This window comes from Amphiura filiformis, chromosome 15 (assembly GCF_039555335.1).
Source record: "Amphiura filiformis chromosome 15, Afil_fr2py, whole genome shotgun sequence".
NCBI lineage: Eukaryota > Metazoa > Echinodermata > Ophiuroidea > Amphilepidida > Amphiuridae > Amphiura > Amphiura filiformis.
The window spans coordinates 19,872,814-19,891,111 of NC_092642.1; the positions used below are offsets into that span (position 1 = coordinate 19,872,814).

General features: G+C 32.5%; 1 protein-coding gene across 1 annotated transcript in view; it reads right to left on the bottom strand.

Moving 5' to 3' along the window:
* LOC140170773 (uncharacterized) overlaps nucleotides 1–18,298 on the bottom strand; it is a 47,167-nt gene that overhangs the window by 25,488 nt on the left and 3,381 nt on the right. The window contains exons 2-5 of the mRNA XM_072193998.1: nucleotides 7,056–7,171; nucleotides 5,396–5,555; nucleotides 3,019–3,054; nucleotides 490–741 (exon numbers count right to left, since the gene is read on the bottom strand). Coding sequence (XP_072050099.1) covers nucleotides 490–741; nucleotides 3,019–3,054; nucleotides 5,396–5,555; nucleotides 7,056–7,171 — 564 coding nt within the window. The remainder of the gene's footprint in view (nucleotides 1–489; nucleotides 742–3,018; nucleotides 3,055–5,395; nucleotides 5,556–7,055; nucleotides 7,172–18,298) is intronic.

Here is an 18,298-nt window from a genome sequence, read left to right on the forward strand (position 1 = left end):
CGCCCCTAATTTGCATATTTGCATAATTAATTAGCATTTATGCAAATTAGCTCATTAATTATGCAAATATGCAAATTAGAGGGCGGCTTCACTATATAATACATTAGAACATATTAGAAACACTTTGACCAAGTTTCAGGGCAAAAGTATGCAAAATAAAAGTACCCTGAACATTTATGCATTGATTTTGAGCAAAATATTGGCAAAATTACATATTAATGAGCCTTTCCAGTCCTTTTAGCTCATTAACTATATTGATTATTGACAAAAACAATAGGATACAAAGAAAATATAAATTGATGTATTTTGGAAACCGTATGTCCGATTTGCTCCAAACAAAAGGCATATTGATCAGTGTACTTTACCCTACTCAATTAATCTGTTTAAAACATGCTCAAAGAATTTTCTAGTTTCTAGAAAATGCATCCAATACCACCTTAAGACTAGAATTAATTTACTCATAATATATTTACATTCATACATCATTACCTGGCAAGTACATCATATCATCTGGTTCTTTTAAAGCTGCCAATAGTACATTCAATGCCATCCCTTGCTCTTGACGGTTGAGACGTTTACGCCACATCAGAAGAACTTGGTAAATTCTCTCCTCAGTTCTACTGTGGTCCGAATATATATGAGATAACTTGGCATCCGAGATGCCAAGATTGGTTGCTAGCCATCCAAGCTGGTGAGCTGGAATTTGACTGGCAATTTGACGCAGTTGTTTTTCACTTAATTCTTCAATAAAAAGAAAATGATGGTAAAAAGATAAACTTTATACTTTCTATGTTTTGTAATGGAATTGCCTCTGAAGATACATTAGATGTTGAAAATTATATATGAATGTGATTTCTAAGAGAAAGTTAAGGGATCTGGAATGAGCGTTTTGAGCATTTCGATTCGACAGTATTTTTTGTGGGACATGAGAGCACATCAGACATGTCAAATTGCATTCTGAATACGAAGAATGTCTTTCTGATATCAAATAATTTTCATTTTTTTAAATTCACGATATAATACAAATTTTATGACAAATTATTAAAATTTGGTATTTTTCACATTTTTGATATATAACAGTCCTCGAAGTAAATTTTATAAATCTAATGATATATTCTTAAAGTGTATGTAGCTGGGAGGAAAATCTGACGATCAATTGAAAATTTTGACCTTTCATATTGAAGATATGGATTTTTTTTCCCAAAAAAACCTAATTTTTTTTTTGTGTTTTGGGAAAAGAACAAAAATCCATATCTTCAATAATAAAGGTCAAAATTTTCAATTGATCGTCGGCTTTTCATTCCACCTACATACACTTTAAGTACATATCATCAGATTTATAAAGTTTACTTCGAGTACTGTTAAATAACAAAAATATCAATTTTCAATCATTTGCCATAAAATGTGTATTGCGAATTTCAAAAAATCAAAATTATTTGATATTAGAAGGACGTTCTTCGTATTCAGAATGCAATTCGATATGTCTGATGTGCTCTAATGTCCCACAATATATATTGTCCAAACGCTCATACCCCATCCCTTAATGCTGTTTTGGATAAAATTATCATTTTTATTGAAAAAAACAAATGTTGATGGACACAGTCATGTAAATTTCTGTCGACATCTGTAAATGTATTCCATACAGTTTCGCCAATCCAATCTGTTTGGATTGGTGAAACTGTATGAGTTTTGAATCTGCTCCTGGTGAATCTCTTCTTCAATAATCTGTAAATGTTGATCACCAAAAGGGGCATGGTCACATTTCAAGATTCTCAAGGTAGTTTTTAGTGTATAGTTTGAATAGATATAATATGACCAAACACTCCCAATAGCTAAGTATTGACTGGGAAGCATGTAACTTAAAGCCTTAATGTACGATCTTTTTAAATTTTTAGATTTTTCTTTTTTCTTCCAAAATGATAATATGCAATCATTATGAAAGTTTCCAATACATTTGGACGCGAAAAACATTGGGAATTTGCAAAGAAACAACATCATAAACTTCACCTCTATCACTCGAAACATCTCGCACTATTTTGATTAGGACAGTGAGTGCGGCCTCAGAGTTAGTCTCCTGACGGGTTAAGTTTGTTACGCCCCTCCACATGTGGAGGGAGCGTAATCAAACAAGTTTTGTAGGAGACTACGGTTTAGATCGTGGCCGACATAAAGTCATAATCTAAAAAATTATGACTTTATGTCGGACCAACAGAAAATCATCCCGTTTTACTACAAATAGGGCGAATTTGACAGTTTGCTCATAGATTTAAGTTAGAACTAAGTATTACAAATATGCCAAAAAATCGGGTTTGAAAAAATAAAGGTAAATTCTGAAAAAGATCGTACATTAAGGCTTTAAAGGAGTATTTCGTGATCCTAGCATCCTCTTATGACATTTTTCAGTAGATATCCATAAAAAGAGCTAATTCCCAAAATTACAGTTGATTCCGATTCTGTCTTTGCGAGTTATGCATTCATGTGTATTACACTGCTCCATATAGGCCACTGCGTTGAATTACGTTCTGGTATACCAGAACGTAATTCAAGTATGACGATCTTTGCTATATGAATTAATCTGCAAGAAATATTTTGTACATGAACATTAAGCAGCCAGAGGTTTCCAGTGGCATAAAAATCTCATCTTGTTTTGAAAAAAGTGGGGGTATGAGGCTGCGGATCACGAAATGCCCTTTTAATTTAAAATTAAAGAAAGGGGTTTTCCTGTTTTTGATGCAGTATTTTGTTACTTCATTCATTCATGAATAGAATAATGTATATAAACCAAATCAGACTTAAATCCATAACAATTTATACATGTAGAGATATGAAAGCTAGATGACGTACAACTTTAGTACATGAAGTTATAAAACTTTTTACTTTATATAATTATGTGAGACACTTTACTATTTTTAAAAAACCTTTTTAAAACACAATGTCCTAACAGTAAAACACAATGTCCTAACAACTCTCTTTGGCAAATGATTTAAAATACCACCGGGCTCTAAAATGAAAACTTACGTGCCACATCCGGACCTCTTTGTCCAAACTGTTGTGCTGTTTAAAAGTAAAAACATTATTAAAAATTATAAATATAAATAAATAAATAATTAATTTAAAAATAAAAATAAATAAAAAATAAGAAGATAAATAAATAAATAAATAAATAAATAAATAAATAAATAAATAAATAAATAAATAAATAAATAAAATAAATGAATAAATAATTAATTTAAAAATAGAAAAAATCAAAAAATAAATCAAAAAATAAGAAGATACTGTACAGTGTACATGTTGTGTCCTTTTATATCACTATTTTTAGTGCTTCCCACTTGTATCACTTTTCAATGGAGATTATGTTGCAAAGGTCATCTGCAGAACATGTTTGAATCCCTAATGTTTGAAATGTATTGTAACTAATTTGAAAAACAGAACAAATAAACAATACAGCTATGTCAGATAGCCAGAGTGCTAGAGTAAAAAGAAAAGCATGTTGCCAAAAAATATTAGAATTTCAGTATATGAAAAGAAACAAACAAAATTAACATTTGACAAGCAGGACCCGGTCAACACTCCCAACTACGACTACTTTTATCTACATAGATCTGCATATTGCACTTACAGACAAAGATACATGTGCAACTAGAGCGGATCTCAACTTGCGCTGTTCTCGACGCAAAGCGCCGGCCGCAATGCCTCCACCTTGACGCGCATCATTTTAACTGGTGCAATTTCACAAGGAACTGGCCAACTCTAGAAAAAGTGTAACAAATGAAAGATCCTTGACCCATTTTGTCTTCATCAAAATGGTTTGATTTTGGTACCAGAAGCAAGGAAGTACTTTGATACTATCCGAGTGGAATGTAAGGCCAAAAATGACCTTCCAAAAATTTAACTTTGACCCTGGGTGACCCCAAAATGACTGTCCAACACGTTGACTCTAAATGTTGACTGTATCCACCCAGTTTCATGCCCATACGACAGTTTTAAGTTATTTGACCTCAGATGACCCCTGGGTGACCCTGGATGACCCCCAAAAGACCGTCCAAAAATTTGACTCTAAATGTTGACTGTACCCACCAAGTTTCATGAACATACAACAGTTTTAAGTTATTTGACCTCAAATGACCCTTGGGTGACCCCGGATGACCCCAAAATGACCCTCAAAAAATGTGGTTCTAAATGTTTACAGTACCCACCAAGGTTCATGCCCATACGACAGTTTTAAGTTATTTGACCTCAGATGACCCCTGGGTGACCCCAGACGACCCCAAAATGACCCTAAAAAAATTTGGTTCTAAATGTTTACAGTACCCACCACGGTTCATGCCCATACGACGTTTTTTGCTAATTTGACCTCAGATGACCCCTAGATGACCTTGGGTGACCTTGACCCACTAACCAAACCTACTGGAATTTGAAGACCACCAATGACCATCCCTCCACCAAATTGCATCACTGTACATCTTATCAGTTCCGAGATATTGCACCCGCAAGCTCGGACGGACGGACGGACAGACGGACGGACAGACGGACGGATGGATGGATGGATGGACGGACAACCAGGAAACATAATACCTCCGGTGGAGGCATAAAAACAGAAGATATAGTAAGAAACACAATGCATAATACAATAAAAGAACAACAGATGATCAGGTGACAAAAATAAAACACCCTGTTCTATGGTGCCAACCTACCCAGATTTTGGGGATTTTTTTCAACTGTATGCAATTAAAGAGGATTGATTTTTTTTGAAAAAAGTTGAAATATTTTGGCAAGTCTGCCCACCTGTAGAGCAGGGTTGGTGTTTTTTTTTTGTTGCCCAATGAGAAAGAGAAATTGACAATAAATGTTCAATTGAAAATTATTTTGGTATACAATAATTGTCACATCTTCTTGTAATTGTTTGTGATTTTTGCAGCAGTATTGTAATCTTTGTCAACTTGTTTGTTTTATAGGGTATATTGCTTGATCCATTAATTATCCTTTTCAGGTGCATTGTGGGATAGAAAAGGAGCAAATTAGCGATCGATTTGCCCCTTCTCTATCCCACAATGCACCAGAAAAGGATAATTAATGGATCAGCAATATACCCTATGTAGATGTAGTCGTTGTTGCGATTGATATGTTTTGTCTTCTGCTTGGACTTTTATAAGGGTTTGGCCATCTTGCCTCCATATATCACACAGCAATTATCAGTTGAACATTTTATTTAATTATTTTTACTGCATCCATTCCACTATCTGCAGTGGAACATAATTTTAACCAAAAAATATTAATTTCAAAACCTTCTCCTATACCACATGCCGTTTAATTAAATTCCAATTAAATGCAGTTTGAAAAATAAACTGGACCTGAAACATAAATTATAATGCCAATGGCTATTGTTTTTACTTACATGTGCTTGAGCTTTCATTGTACGAGTTATCATTTGGGTTGACTTTCTCTAGACAATCTGGGTTAACAGCACAGGTTTCGTCTTGAAAGTAAACCATTGGATAAGATATTCCATCCTTGACTTGACTGTCATCAATGATACATCCTTTTTGACCACAAAACTGGAATGAGGAAACCAGCAATGAAAAGTTTATGCTAAATTACACTGTATCAGCAACTGAAATATAGAAAGATTACAAACTATACAAATAACAATATAAAGGTTATTCGGTGACATTGAATTTTAGCATTGTTTGTATAATTATTTAAAGAGTTTCAACTTGCATTTCTTAGCTTTCGATATCAGGGTATGCCATCTTGATCACAGGTGCTTTCCAGGCTCACTGCATCTCCCACGGGAACTGGTAGTATATGATTCACTGATCAAGCACACATCACATCATAGGAATGAGACTAAGTTCATGTGGGAAATGCAGTGAACCTGAAAAGTACCTGTGATAATGATGGCATCACAGACTACTACAGACTATTTGCAAATAGCCAAAGTCCCTGAGCTTTTATGCTGTGAATTATTGCATGTTCATGATTGTTTGATTGTGCATGTCTAGCAACCATGCCAATGTTAATCGCACAGTTTTGTTTGTCACACTTCAATGAATGATTGGCCCTCACTATTGGGTGATGCTGGGACTTTTATCAGTTTGTGAATAGTCTGTAGTGGTCTGTGGAAGGCATACCCTTCTATCGAAATTAAGAAATGTGAGTTAAACCTTGTCTTGTCTATCAAAAATTAAATAAATAGTCTAAACATATATATGTTCCTTATTTACTACTTAAGCATGTTTTATTATTGCAAACTTTTAATATGCAATTTTGATTGATAGCATATAACAAGAGTGGATTCAAGTATTGGTTTTGATTGAAAATCATTTTCTCCCTGGTGTCATGATTCCTTTTTTCTGATGAAGACCAACATCCATATATAAATCAACACCCTCTGCGGATAATGTATTTTGTGACACTCACCCAATGGAAGTACCCCTGGAAAAGTGCATGATGGGATATAGGGAAAAGAGTCTATGATAAAAGATGGATATCCTGCAAGGAAACATTTATATGTCTGGAAAGATTATACACAAATGTTGACTGGTATCTTTAAAGAAACAAATTTGACTATATCAACTTGAAGGTCATTCAAGTGAGATTTATAGGTTATAGAGAAAAAAGACTCAATAATGCATATATGCTAGGATTTTGATGCATCCAATGTATAAGCCCCACAGGGGGAAGGCATTGATGCATCAATATTCAGCTCAAGTGCAGTATTGTGTCCAATATCTCGAGCAATAAGGAATCTGCATTTATTAATCTATTTCATACATAACAACTAATTTCTGCAATTTCTGTTATTTGTTATAACAAACAAAATACTAAAATGTTGAAAAACTAGACCAATATCACTGCACCCACCTTTAAGAAAAATGAATCAATCCTGTAAGATGTGAACGCACAGCGAGTACTACGCACAGCGAGTACTACGCGAATGTGCAAGTGGAATTATACAATTTCTATGCACTCCACATATATTTTTCTAACATCTTTTCTGATTGGCTGTGTAGTTCTAAGAGTGTATGAAATTATCATTAATGAAAAGTCATCACCTTTTCCATTCCTTCTGCCCAAAGATCAAGGTTTTGTTGAAGATACTTAAAGCTCTCCATATTTGCAGTTACTCGAACAACATCACCTTTCACAAAATTCAGTCTTGGTGGAGCAGCTGTAAAAAAGAGTTCCAACAAAAGTATAACACCTAAAGTATTAGCACTCTATTTGGGAGATGGTGAGAACTGTTTCCCCTTGGTGACTGTGAGACCATGGGTCTGCTGTTTTCCAGAGACCATAGAAGACCCAGTCTCATGACCTCACCTCAGGAAAACAGTTCTCACCATCTCTCTCATGAGCAGTCTATATTTGTACACATTTGTATCACAGTGCTGCATCATAATCACCATGCACAACTACAAATCTGTTCAAAATAAAATGTCAGTGACGTGGTATAATCAAAGTATTACTTTGGTATAATGTGGTTCATAGTCTTAAATATTTGAGTTAGGTGCGGGATTGTAACTTTTTATTTTATTTTTAGATAATTTGGATAATTTGTGTGTTGTAGTATAGGGTGAAAAATCTGCTATTTTAGATAGTTACAAGGTTGTTTTTGGCTATTTTTGTGGATCATAATATCTCATATTATCTAAAATATCTGATATTTGTATATTAGGGACTTAAAATTTTTTTTACTTAGTAAGTGATGGATATTAAGATATTATCAGCTATTTAGCTATTATCTAAATTAGCCAAAATATCTGCTAATTTGGATATTAGCTAAAATATCCGCTATATCAGATATTTGGATATTAGGAACTTATAAAATTTTAATTGAATTTTTTTGCTTAGTAAGTGATGGATATTAAGATATTATCAGCTATTTAGCTATTATCTAAATTAGCCAAAATATCTGCTAATTTGGATATTAGCTACAATATCCGCTATATCAGATATTTGTATATTAGGAACTTATAAAATTATAATTGAAATTTTTTGACTTAGTAAGTGATGGATATTAAGATATTAGCAGCTATTTAGCTATTATCTAAATTAGCCAAAATATCTGCTAATTTGGATATTAGCTACAATATCCGCTATATCAGATATTTGTATATTAGGAACTTATAAAATTATAATTGAAATTTTTTTTGACTTAGTAAGTGATGGATATTAAGATATTAGCAGCTATTTAGCTATTATCTAAATTAGCCAAAATATCTGCTAATTTGGATATTAGCTACAATATCCGCTATATCAGATATTTGTATATTAGGAACTTATAAAATTGTTATTGAAATTTTTTGACTTACTAAGTGATGGATATTAAGATATTATCGGCTATTTAGCTATTATGTAAATTAGCCAAAATATCTGCTAATTTGGATATTAGCTAAAATATCCGCTATATCAGATATTTGTATATTAGGAACTTATAAAAAAATTTATTTAAATTTTTTTAACGTAGTAAGTGATGGATATTAAGATATTATCGGCTATTTAGCTATTATCTAAATTAGCCAAAATATCTGCTAATTTGGATATTAGCTAAAATATCCGCTATATCAGATATTTGTATATTAGGGACTTAAAAAAAATTGAAATTTTTGTACTTAGTAAGTGATGGATATTAAGCTATTAGCGGCTATTTAGCTATTATCTAAATTAGCCAAAATATCTGCTAATTTGGATATTAGCTAAAATATCCACTATCAGATATTTGTATATTAGGAACTTATAAAATTTTATTTGAAATTTTTTGTCTTAGTAAGTGATGGATATTAAGATATTATCAGCTATTTAGCTATTATCTAAATTAGCCAAAATATCTGCTAATTTGGATATTAGCTAAAATATCCGCTATATCAGATATTTGGATATTAGAACTTGTAAAAAAAATTTATTAAATTTTTTACTTAGTAAGTGATGGATATTAAGATATTATCAGATATATAGCTATTATCTAAATTAGCCAAAATATCTGCTAATTTAGATATTATCTCAAATATCCGATATATCAGATATTTGGATATTAGGAACTTATAAAATTTTTATTGAAATTTTTTACTTAGTAAGTGATGGATATAAACATAAACATAAACAATGTGATTTATAAAGCGCCTTTTTTACAAAAGTAGGCAAAGCGCTAAAAGAGAGAAAGACAAGAAAGGAAAAAAAGCTAATGAGTGGGAAAGAGGTGGGTTTTAAGGAGATTCTTGAATGTGGTAATATTTTCTTGACCTCGGACAGTGGTGGTGGGCAACTCGTTCCAAAGGCGCGGCCCCACTGTTGAAAAGGCGCGATCGCCAGCTTGTTTCTTGGAACGAGGCACTTCAAATGTGACAGCAGCGTCAGATCGAAGCGCATAAGATGTTTTGTGGGTCCGAGGTTGAAAATAAGAAGAGATGTAATCAGGTGATTTGGTGTGAAATGCTTTGAATGTCTGGAGAAGACTCTTGAACTGTATTCTTTGGGCAACAGGCAATTAAGATATTATCAGATATTTAGCTATTATCAAAATTAGCCAAAATATCTGCTAATTTAGATATTATCTGAAATATCCGCTATATCAGATATTTGGATATTAGAAAATTGTAAAAAAAATTTTATTGAATTTTTTTACTTAGTAAGTGATGGATATTAAGATATTATCAGATATTTAGCTATTATCTAAAATAGCCAAAATATCTGCTAATTAATATTAGCTCAAGAACGACGCATACATCATGCATGTTGTGTTAGTTCATAAAAGATGTGAAATTAATATGCCTGAGAACCATTTAATGAACAGCCTAGAATGATGGATCATGCATGTTGTCTTCTAGTTCATAATAGTATAATCTTAAACGATGGATATAGTTGAAAAAGACTTTTAAAGAACGACGCATATTGTATGTGAATGTATTAATGTAGTTATATATACATATACAGCCTGTCTCAAAAAAAATTGTGCAAGTGAAAAGCGCCCTCTCAGGCTCTTTTGGCAATTACAAAATTACTGTTGTGATATAATGTTTACATCAATGTCATGGGCGCAGTCTTAGCTCTCAAATGCCGTTTGTTCTGTTCAATTTGCTTGTTCCAATTTCGAGATATGTTTATTTAACAACGAAAGGGTAAAATCACAATTGTGCCACTTTTACTAGGGAAGAGAGCTGTAAATCAATGATAGCTGATGTTGATGCGTCTAATGTACTCCCCTTTCGGGGCGCACGCATTATACGCATCAACATCAGCACTATTTTGTCTAATATCTCTCCCAACAAGTAATATGCGTTCATTAACCTATAACATGTATAAGTGCGCAATATTTGCTTGTCTTTTAACATGTCTTAAGTGACTATTAGAGAACAGTATTTACCATGATAAAATCATTAACATGCATATGTATGTAAAACAGCAGAATGTGAAATCCATTTTACAACAGAATGTGAAATATTTATTTATCTTTTAATCTCTTTCAAGTGGAAAAAGAGAATCATCATTCCTGCATCATGATAAAACAGTAAAAACAGTAAAAAAACTCTTGTATTGTGTATTGTGTATTCTTTTGATTTCATGAAGGAACTCTTGATAAACTTGATGCTATCACTGTTACATGTAAAGCCCTCTTCCATAGTAAAAGTGGCACAATTGTGATTTTACCCTTTCGTCTTTAACTAAACATATCTCGAGATTAAAACAAGCAAATTGAACAGAACAAACGGCATCTGAGAGCTAAGACTACACCCTTGACGTTGATGTAAGCATTATTTCACAACGGTATTTTCTAATTGCCAGAGAGGGCGCTTTTCACTTGCACAATTTTTTTTGAGACAGGCTGTACATGTAGTTGTATGATGATTTCTCATGATGTGTTTTAGTTCATAATCCTAAACGATGGATATAGTTGTAAAAGACTTTTAAAGAACGACGCATATTATAGTATACATTAAAGTTGCATATGCATCAAGTTTCCTAAATCATGTATACTGCTGTAAAATCATACTGCAGTTACTGTCCGTTTTCCTATACACAATACACAGTGGTCTTACCATTGACGCGTGACCTCTACAAATAGTTTACAGTTAAGGGGTACTACACCCTCAATAAATTTGTGACTATTTTTGCATTTTTTCTCAAAAACTAATAACACCCTGGTAACAAAGTTATGTATATTATAGGGGCAAGGAATCAATTACTACACTGGAATTTCAGTGACCCAAGACAAGCGGTTCGATACTTGTGATAGAAAATGAGGTACCGCTAGGATGTACCTCATTTACTATCATATTTACTGAACCGCTTGTCTTGATTCACTGAAATTTCAGTGTAGTAATTGGATTCCATGCCCCAATAATATACATAACTTTTGTTACCAGTGTGTTATTAATTTTTGAGAAAAATGCAAAAATAGTCATAAATATACCACAGGGGTGTAGTACCCCCTTAAAAGTATGGGGATTTGCCTAGTTAACGTCGCTGTGTGAAAAATAACCGGCCAATATTAAAAGCACTCTTCTACAGTTCTAGAAAATATAGTTTTGTAACATGTCCTAAATTTGTAGCTAATTTAGATGTTTGGAAATATGCGTACTTTGGTGTTTTAGTGTATGTTATAGGTAATAGTACATTGCCTAGTTAACGTCGCTGTGTGAAAAATAACCGGCCAGTATTAAAAGTACTCTTCTAAAATTCTAGAAAATATAGTTTTGTAACATGTCCTAAATTTTTAGCTAATTTAGATGTTTGGAAATATGCATACTTTGGTGTTTTAGGAAGGATATGTAAACGACAGATAACACCAAAAATATGAAGAAATTATTTCCAAACCGTGTTAAGTCTGCAAACCACCATGCTTCTCATTTTCAAGAACGCTGGTTAACAATAAGCACGTATTGTCTCATTTCGTAAACAAAGACCACACAGAATTGTTCTCTAGCGCTCGCTTTATAATCGTTCACCCAACTGAAACTATAATCCCAGCGCATTGCTCCATTGTACGTGTAAATCAGAAACATATGTTGTGTGTATTTAAGCAGAGAAGATATGATTTAATCAGTTGAGCTGTTTTCAATGAGTGTTATCTTGGTTTAATAGCTTTTAATGGGGTTTAAGTCCTACAAAGGTCGAGGTGAATTCTACTGTAGACATGACTGCATCATGTATTGTAAAGAACGACGCATACACCTGTACACTAGTGAAATTGCATATTGAACAATATTATGAACAGCCTACATCATGCATGTTGTGTTTTAGTTCATAATGCTACACGATGGATATAGTTGGTAAAGAATTATAAAGAACGACGCATACATCATGCATGTTGTGTTAGTTCATAAAAGATGTGAAATTAATATGCCTGAGAACCATTTAATGAACAGCCTAGAATGGATAATGCATGTTGTCTTCTAGTTCATAAAAGTATAACCCTAAACGATAGATATAGTTGGAAAAGACTTTTAAAGAACGACGCATACATCATGCATGTTGTGTTAGTTCATAAAAGATGTGAAATTAATATGCCTAAGAACTATTTAATGAACAGCCTAGAATGGATCATGCATGTTGTCTTCTAGTTCATAATAGTATAATCCTAAACGATGGATATAGTTGGAAAAGACTTTGAAAGAACGACGCATACTATATTGTACATTAAAGTTGCATATGCATCAAGTTTCCTAAAGCATGTATAGTTGGAAAAAACTTTTAAAGAACGACGCATATTGTATTTTACATGTCAGTGTATTTATGGTGATGATGATAATATTGTACATTAAGGGCTGGGGTATGAACGTTTGGACAGTATTTATTTTGGGACATCAGAGCACATCAGACATATCGAATTGCATTCTGAATACGAAGAATGTCATTCTGATATCAAATAATTTTGATTTTTGAAATTCGCAATTTAATACACATTTTATGGCAAATCATTAAAATTGATATTTTTGATATTTAACAGTACTTCAAGTAAACTTTATAAATCTGATGATTTATACTTAAAGTGTATGTAGTGGGATGAAAAAGCCGACGATCAATTGAAAATTTTGACCTTTCGTATTGAAGATATGGATTTTTTCCCCAAAACACCAAAAAAATTAGGTCTTTTTGGGAAAAAAATCCATATCTTCAACATGAAAGGTCAAAATTTTCAATTGACCGTCGGCTTTTCCTTCCTGCTACATACACTTTAAGAATATATCATTAGATTTATATAATTTACTTCGAGGACTGTTATATATTAAAAATTTGAATTTTTTTTTTATAATTTGTCATAAAATTTGTATTATATTGTGATTTTCAAAAAATGAAAATTATTTGATATCAGAAAGACATTCTTCGTATTCAGAATGCAATTCGATATGTCTGATGTGCTCTCATGTCCCACAAAAAATACTGCCGTCGAAACGCAATAAACGCTCATTTTAGATCCCTTAAAGTTGCAAAAACTATGAGAGAAAGATGTATCATTTGAAGACTCATATTTGTAAACGTTGTGAAATAGGTAGGCATAGCCATAATAATATCTGAAAAATATCCAAATTATCCTAATTAGCCTCAGATCATAAATATGCAAATTATCCTAATTAGCCATAATAATATCCAAAATATCTAAAATATCCAAATTATCCAAAATAGCCCTAATAATATCCAAATTATCTAAAATATCCAAATATCTGAAATATCCAAATGACCCATGATAATATGAAAAATATCAGAAATATGCAAATTACCCTAATTAGCCATAATAATATCCAAATTATCTAAAATATCCAAATATCTGAAATATCCAAATTATCCTAATGACCCATAATAATATGAAAAATATCAGAAATATGCAAATTATCCTAATTAGCCATAATAATATCCAAAATATCTCAAATATCCAAAATAGCCCTAATAATATCCAAATTATCTAAAATATCCAAATATCTGAAATATCCAAATTATCCGAATGACCCATAATATGAAAAATATCAGAAATATCCAAATTATCCTAATTAGCCATAATAATATCTAAAATATCCAAATTATCCAAAATAGCCCTAATAATATCCAAATTATCTAAAATATCCAAATAGCTGAAATATCCAAATTATCCTAATGACCCATCATATGAAAAATATCAGAAATATCCAAATTATCCTAATTAGCCATAATAATATCCAAAATATCTAAAATATCCAAATTATCCAAAATAGCCCTAATAATATCCAAATTATCTAAAATATCCAAATTATCCTAATGACCCATAATAATATGAAAAATATCAGAAATATCCAAATTATCATAATTAGCCATAATAATATCCAAAATATCTAAAATATCTAAATTATCCAAAATAGCCCTAATAATATCCAAATTATCTAAAATATCCAAATAGCTGAAATATCCAAATTATCATAATGACCCATAATAATATGAAAATATCAGAAATATCCAAATTATCCTAATTAGCCATAATAATATCCAAAATATCTAAAATATCCAAATTATCCAAAATAGCCCTAATAATATCCATAATAATATGAAAAATATCAGAAATATCCAAATTATCCTAATTAGCCATAATAATATCCAAAATATCTAAAATATCCAAATTATCCAAAATAGCCCTAATAATATCCAAATTATCTAAAATATCCAAATAGCTGAAATATCCAAATTATCCTAATGACCCATAATAATATGAACAATATCAGAAATATCCAAATTATCCTAATTAGCCATAATAATATCTAAAATATCCAAATTATCCAAAATAGCCCTAATAATATCCAAATTATCTAAAATATCCAAATAGCTGAAATATCCAAATTATCCTAATGACCCATAATATGAAAAATATCAGAAATATCCAAATTATCCTTATTAGCCATAATAATATCCAAAATATCTAAAATATCCAAATTATCCAAAATAGCCCTAATAATATCCAAATTATCTAAAATATCCAAATAGCTGAAATATCCAAATTATCCTAATGACCCATAATAATATGAAAAATATCAGAAATATCCAAATTATCCTAATTAGCCATAATAATATCCAAAATATCCAAATTATCCAAAATAGCCCTAATAATATCCATAATAATATGAAAAATATCAGAAATATTCAAATTATCCTAATTAGCAATAATAATATACAAAATATCTAAAATATCAAAATTATCCTAAATAGCCATAATAATATCCAAAATATCTAAAATATCCTAATATCTGAAATATCCAAATTATCCTAATTTGCCACAACAATATCCAAAATATCCAAATTATCCAAAATAGCCCTAATAATAGCCAAATTATCTAAAATATCCAAATATCTGAAATATCCAAATTATCCTCATGACCCATAATAATATGAAAAATATAACAAATATCCAAATTATCCTAATTAGCCATAATAATATCCAAAATATCTAAAATATCTTAATTAGCCATAATATCTAAAATATCCAAATATCTGAAATATATAAATATCCATAACCCATAATATCCTTGATAATATCCAAATTATCTAAAATATCCAAATATCCAAAATATCAGTAGGTGCAACTATTATCCAAATTATCCATAATATCCTTTAATAATATCCAAATATCTTAATAGCTAATAGCTGAAGCTAATTGGATATTTGTCAGGATATTTTAGATAGTTACAATCCCGCACCTTAATGAAATATTTCAGAGCATGTTTAGAGCCAAGCACTGTGAGGGATGTTAGGCCACGCCCTGAAAGGTGACTTTGTGGAAGAAAAATGTTTTGATTGGCTGGTTGGGGTATGCATGTCTGACATGCTGACAGTGTGACAGTAGAATTCCTAGCATACAAGAATGCTTTCATGTGGGAATGGGTGTCTCATGCTGATGTTACAATATCTGCATCACAAAAGAATGTTGTTGCATTCAATCAATTTTCATACTTCAGTCAGGGGTTATGACCTACCAAAAATCACAATATTTGCCACATCATTAAATTTGCTACATGGGACACGGGAGTAGCGTGCATGTAACAGGTTTAGTGTTACAATAGGGTGTGGCGAAAAACACTGTTTTCTCGTATTGACTTCGAACTCTTGGAGAAATTTACCAGGGTACATGCTACTATTGTGGTGATATGTCAGGCAGTAGATTTTCACAAAATCCTTACTTATTTGTTATTTCTTACTGTATAACTTTATATAATTAATAATTATATAATATCAGCCAGGAACAACCTAGAGAACATATAGGTATGCAGAATGACATCATAGCCAATATTAAACACTTTGTATAGTTCATTTATACCCTCCAAAACATCACAAGGTAGTAAATAATCTCAATTTTGTTACAATTATTGTTCGCTAAAGACAGGTATGTAGGTGTATTGAATTAAGCGATGATTTTGTTTGCATATTTTAAATATCCTTGTGACATGTGTTCTGAACACCAAATATGAAGTTTCTACTCCATTTAGTACCGGTACTCAAGTGTGGCGGGACGGCCGATAGCCAGGAGCACGGAATGTCTCAATGTGTGTTGAATGAATACCTGGTTGGACTGTAATTTGATTTTGAAAGTCAGGTGGCCGGGTTGACACCAGTTCCCAGAAATGGGAACACGACAATTTTTGTATGAGACCTGGGCAAGTCGTGGGGACAGAACCCCACCTTCGATATCTTTTACAAGCAGAAGTGCATCTAAATAATATCACGTAGTATTTATCTTCAACAATATTTTATTTACGTAACTCCAGACGACAACATACAGGATTCAGTCACACCCCTAAGCATCCCACTCCTACAATGGCTTCGGTCATACTCAGCTAGCACCCTCCCTCACCTATCAAACGGATCCAACGAGTAAAAAGAAAGATTACCACGTGGAAGACTGACAGAGCCCGGCCACCGCGCGCTCTGATTGGATACGGAGATAATTGATTGAATACGTACGGCGCGCTAATTGGCTGACGGAGATAATTAATTGGACCGCACATGGGCATAGCGCGGGTGATAACTAATTGAACCGAATATGCGCAGAGCGACCATAAATACGGGTTTCATTTCTCCGTACCAGAAATCAATTTTAAAGGGATACTACTTGGGGGTAGATGAAAAGGTAATTACCCAAATATAATATTATGTTTTGGCTCGATTTACCAATACTGTTTCACAAGAAAAAGCTAGTTAAAATATGCAATTTTTGGGTAAAAAACAATAAAAATCCTTAAATAGCGTGACCGTTGCCATGGAAACAGAATAGAACACACGGGTTACAAATTTGGCAACATGGCAGAAAAGATTCTCCAGACTCTTCTGAACATTTTGATCAATGATTCGTCCATTTGAAACATCTGTCCAACGACACAGAAATTTCAGGGGGCTGGCCCCTATACTGTAAATAATTTGGTCATTTGTATGTCGAAATAAGATAATTTTTGTAGTTTCTTTTAAATGTTTCAAGTGTTTTTGAATTCTTTAGATAAGAGCTAAGTGGATTCCAGATTTTTAGGCCAGAATATTTGCCTGAGTATCTAATTAAGTTAGTGTTTGCTTTGATTGTAACACAATAGCCGTGTTCAGACGGGCTTAGGGGTAAGTTCGTGTTAAGCTAACACGAAGCTACCTCTAAGGTAGCTTCGTGTTAGCGCCCGTCTGAACAAGTATCGTGTTAACTACCTCGAAGCTTAACACGGAAGATTTACCACAGAGAAATCTCTGTGGTAGCGCGCTAACACGAAGCGATCGTTCCGTGTTAGCGCCCGTATGAACAAGATTCCGGGGTAAGCTTGACCTTATGGATACAACACTTACAATTTCGCAGTATTTTAAATATCTGTAGCAATAAATTCACAATAATTTATCTCCGTTTCTCACCGAGAATGAACATGATGAAAGAAGCACCACAAAACGAAAACAAAACAAAACAGAAAACAAAAAACAAAAAACAACAACATTAAACTGGTCAAAAGAAGAAACGGAAGAGCTGATAAGTGTCTTGAAAGACAAAGAAACTGAGTTGAGAAGAAAATAACAGCGAAAAAACCACGTGTAGGACATAATTGCCCTGAAACTAAGAGACATCGGCTTCCACAGTGTACTTGCAGTATAGCAAACGGCCCTATAACTTCCAGTAAATTCCTATATTTACCACGAAGCAAAGACCGAGCCGTGCAGCTAACACGGAGTGCTTAGAGTTAAAGACCACGAGGAAGGACCGTGTGGACAAGTATCCGTGTTAAGTCATGACCTTGCACTGCCTCCGTGTTACGGTAACATGGAGGTAAGCTCCCGTGTGATCATGCCTAATGATCAACATATCTAGTATATTTATGGA